This window comes from Mandrillus leucophaeus, unplaced genomic scaffold, assembly GCF_000951045.1.
Source record: "Mandrillus leucophaeus isolate KB7577 unplaced genomic scaffold, Mleu.le_1.0 Scaffold288, whole genome shotgun sequence".
NCBI lineage: Eukaryota > Metazoa > Chordata > Mammalia > Primates > Cercopithecidae > Mandrillus > Mandrillus leucophaeus.
Genome location: NW_012103009.1, coordinates 671,587 through 676,056, shown reverse-complemented (window position 1 = coordinate 676,056; position 4,470 = coordinate 671,587). Strand labels below are relative to the sequence as shown.

Below are 4,470 nucleotides of genomic sequence, written 5' to 3'. Positions count from 1 at the left end.
GCCTCCCGCGCATCTGGGACTACAGGTGCCCGCCACCTCGCCCGGCTAGTTTTTTATGTGTTTTTTAGTAGAGACGGGGTTTCACTGTGTCAGCCAGGATGGTCTCGATCTCCTGACCTTGTGATCCGCCCGTCTCGGCCTCCCAAAGTGCTGGGATTACAGGCTTGAGCCACCGCGCCTGGCCAACCATCAGTTTTTGATGTCACCTTGCCACCTGGTGACTAACACTTCCTCCTGAACACCTGAGCGTAGAGTTGTCTGTTGGTCTCGCAGCCCCATCCTGCCCGGGACACCAGCCGCCCACCCCTGTGGGTGCCTGTGGGCCTCTGGCCTTTCCTGTCCTGCGGTGGTGGGGACGGAAGGATCTGGGGCAGCAACTTCCTCTGAGGCCCCGCCCAGTGGCAATGCTGGCATCATCATGAAGTCCATCCTGTGTGGTACGCAGCATCCCTGCTCTGGGCCAGTGGTAACCCCAGTTGTGACAATGAAAATGTGTCCAGACCTTGCTTGATGTCCGCTGGGGGACGGTCACCCTGCAGGACGGCTGTTGCTGAGTGCTCACAGATGTGTGTCCGCAGCAGCTGACTCTCCTTCACACCCCCTTCCCGAGGATGCGGCGGCAGGCCACGCCCCTCCAGGTGTGAGACCTGCAGAAAACCCTCCTCGTGGGGTTGGGATGGGGGTGCAGGGGGTGTTGGTGATTTCTTACCCCATGGGCCTCCCCCGCATGTGCCCCAGACTTTGTAGACAGGGCCTGGTCAGTGGCTGGATGTTGACCAAAAGTGGAATATGTCTGTGTTTTTGTCAGGTAGAGCCAGGGTGCATTCTCTTTGGTTGTTTGCTTTTGTTTTAATCAAGGTTCTCTTTCTGCTGTAGGGCTGCAAGATTTAATAACCACAACAGGCCGGGTGCGGTGGCTCATGCCTGTAATCCCAGCACTTTGGGAGGCCGAGGCGGGTGGATCATGAGGTCAGGAGTTTGAGACCAGCCTGACCAACATGGTGAAACCCCGTCTCTACTAAAAATACAAAAATGAGCCAGGTGTGGTGGCATGCGCCTATAATCCCAGCTCCCAGCTACTCAGGAGGCTGAGGCAGGAAAATCACTTGAACCCAGGAGTTGGAGGTTGCAGTGAGCCGAGATCGCGCCATTGCACTCCAGCCTGGGCAACAAGAGCAAGGCTCCGTCTGAAAAAAAAGAAAAAAATAGCCACAACAACGTGTTTTTCTTTTTCTTATTTTCACAAGGGGTCGGGGTCAGGTTTGACCTGTTGACAACTCGGGTCTTCCCTCCAGGTTTGGATCGTTTGAGATTTTTAAGTCCGCAGATGAGCACACAGGGCGTGCAGGCCCCAGCGTGGGGAGGAACGACATTCGCGTGCAGCTGCTTGACTATGTCATCAGCTCCTTTTACCCTGAGATCCAGGCTGCTCACGCCAGTGACCGCGTGCAGAGAAACGCTGCCTTCTTCCGGGAGGTCAGTGGGCTGCAGGCCGCCCCTCCCTGTGGGTGGGTGCTGGGTGTTCTCGCCTGTGCTGAAGATACCCTCATTGTGGCCGGGGGACAAAGGCTTTTACCCAGCCTCCCCGCCCTTCTCTGAGCTCCCCGTCCTGTCCGCAAACCCCATCACGTGTGCCCTGGGACAAACCTGAAACTCCCCTGGGCTCAGTGGCGTTGGGGGCCCTGGGCGTGCTCTCCTGCTGGTATCCCTGCAGGGCCAGCTCAGGGCGGGGGCGCGGGGTGGAAGCACCATGGGTGCTGGGCACCTCCCACGTGGGTCGACACGTCTTGATGCCCAGGGCAGCCAGTCGGGTCCTGACTGGGGAGATGCTGAGGGCCCGCCTTGGGTCTGGGTCCCTGCCCCACGGTCTGATGGCATCGTCCTTGTCACAGGGCATTCAGTGCACGGTGGGGGAACCCGGCACCTCACCTGGCTGGGCTGGGGGCCTGCAGCATCAGTGGGGTCAGACCAAGTGGGGGTTCGGGGGACGAGGCACAGCATCGTCTTTGAGAAGTCTCAGGCCATCCCTGGAGCAGCTGCAGCCAGGGCCGTGTGGGGACCCGCTTTGCCATGTGGCTGGAGGCTGTTGAGCTGCCGTCAGCAGAAGTGGGCCCGAGGCAGGTGCTCCTGGGGCTGTGTCCTGCCCCAGCTGCGTCCCTTCAGTCCACCCCAGCCATGCTCCGTGTCGGGGATGACGGGGCTGCAAAAGGCCGGGAGGAGCCGCTGGGGGCAGCCTGGTACTCCGGCATAGACAGCGTGGGTGGTCAGGGCAGGTCACTCTGGCCCTCTGAGCCTCAGTCTTCTGCGAGGATGCAGGGAGGACAGCACTGCCTGCCTCCCAGGAGCGTTGGTGGCCTGGCAGGAGCGAGGCAGCGTCAGGCCTGTGTTGAGCAGGGTCAGTGGGGCCTTCAGTGCATCTTGGGGGCTCCTGGCCCCCGTTCGTTGGCCCCTATTCTCACGGTTGCCAGCGCTGGGCTGAGTGGGGACTGCTGTCTGGTTGGAGGGGCTAGGCCGGCAGGGTGGTGGTGGCACCAGGATGGACAGTGGCCTGGCCCTGGGGCAGGTGCGGCCCCTTAGTGAGCTGACCCTTCCCTGCTTCTTTGGGGTCTCTACTGGGCCTGCGTCTGGGGTTCCCTGATTTTTCTAGTTTGGGTAAAAGCCAAGTTTTGTGAGCATATAAAAGAGTGGATGCTGTGAGTGGGCTTGAGAAACCTTGACACACACTCTGCATTGCCACACTGTGGTGGAGGCGGTGACAGGACATCGGGACACATTGCCCAGAAGTACCAGAGTGAGAGTCACTCAGCGAAGCACAGCTGGTTTCCGGGAGGGGAAGGATGGACACGAGTTGGGGGGTCTGGGCAGGACCCGGAGGAGGGAGCAAGCACGCTGTCCCGCCCCCAGGTGACGCGGCGCACGGCGTGGATGGTGGCTGAGTGGCAGTGCGTGGGCTTCTGCCACGGCGTGCTCAACACCGACAACATGAGCATCCTGGGGCTCACCATCGACTACGGGCCCTTCGGCTTCCTGGACAGGTAAGTGGCTGGGGGGTGCAAGCTGCATGAAGCCTGCTGCCCCGAGGCACTGGCCCATGATGCCGACGGGGGCTGGGGGCTGATGGAGGAAGTAGAGAGTCCAGGGCAATCCCGGAGGCCTTGGGCGGAGGCTGTTGAGACAGGACCCCTGTGGGACAGGGCCAGAGAGCCATGGCCACGTGGGAACTTCCTCTGGGCCTCCCCTCCAGGGTGCCTGCACCATCTCCTGGGAACTTCCCCTCAGGCAGGGCGTGGCTCTCTTGCCCTGTGTGGCAGGTACGACCCTGACCACGTGTGCAATGCCTCCGACAACACCGGCCGCTACGCATACAGCAAGCAGCCGGAGGTGTGCAAGTGGAACCTGCAGAAGCTGGCCGAGGCCCTGCAGCCAGAGCTGCCCCTGGAGCTGGGCGAGGCCATCCTGGCCGAGGAGTTTGATGCCGAGTTCCAAAGGCACTACATGCAGAAGATGCGCAGGAAGCTGGGCCTTGTGCAGCTGGAGCTGGAGGAAGACAGGGCGCTGGTGTCCAAGCTCCTGGAGACCATGCACCTGACCGGTGAGTGACCCAGCTGTGCCCACAGCGAGGCGCTTCCTGTGCTATTGTGGTTAGAGATGGTTTACCTTCCAGCTTCCAGTTTCCAAGTGCACAGTCACTCCCTGGGCCCGCCCCAGCCCCTGGCACCCCCATTCTACTCTCTGTCTTTATGGATTTGGTGAATCTAGGGGCCTCCTGCGAGTGGAATCATATGGTGTTTGTTCCTTGGTGACTGCTTATTTCACTTAGCAGAAGGTCCTCAATGTTCATCCAGGTTCATATCAGGATTTTATTCCGTTTGAAGTCTGAGAAGCATCCCGTTGCGTGGACAGGCCACAGTTTGCTTATCCATGACCTACTGGCGTACACGCTCCTCTTCTGGCTGTTGTGTACGGTATATTGTGTGTTGTGTGCAGTGCTGCCGTGAAAGTGAGTGCAAAGCTCTCTGATGCCTGCTCTCAGTCTCGTGGTGTACAGTTGGTAGGACTGCTGGGTTATGTGGATCACTCACTGGGGTGCCCTAGCTAGGACGTGGATATTGAATAGAAGTAGCTGAGATGGGCATCTTTTTCGTGTTCCTAACCTTCGGGAAAAAGTGTTTGGTGTTTCACCCGTTGAGTGTGATGTTAGCTGTGGGCTTTTTAACATACAGCTTTTGCCATGCTGAAGTTTTCTTTCAGAGTGCCTTTACCATGAAAGGCTACTGCATTTTATCAAACGCTTTTTCCTGCAATGAAGATGGTGATGTGATTTTATTATTTCACTCATATCTCCTTGCATTCTGGGGATAAATTTTACTTGGTCCTTTTAATATGCTATATAATTATTATTTTTTAATATTTTTTGAGACAGAGTTTCACTCTCGTTGCCCAGGCTGGAGTGCAATGGCATGATCTTGG

The 4,470-nt window shown here is 58.2% G+C and overlaps 1 protein-coding gene across 1 annotated transcript in view; it reads left to right on the top strand.

The window, feature by feature from the left end:
• LOC105543622 (selenoprotein O) overlaps positions 1-4,470 on the top strand; it is a 19,621-nt gene that overhangs the window by 7,531 nt on the left and 7,620 nt on the right. Inside the window, exons 4-6 of the mRNA XM_011985605.1 lie at positions 1,296-1,476; positions 2,905-3,035; positions 3,312-3,592. Of these exons, the coding sequence (XP_011840995.1) occupies positions 1,296-1,476; positions 2,905-3,035; positions 3,312-3,592 (593 nt within the window). The remainder of the gene's footprint in view (positions 1-1,295; positions 1,477-2,904; positions 3,036-3,311; positions 3,593-4,470) is intronic.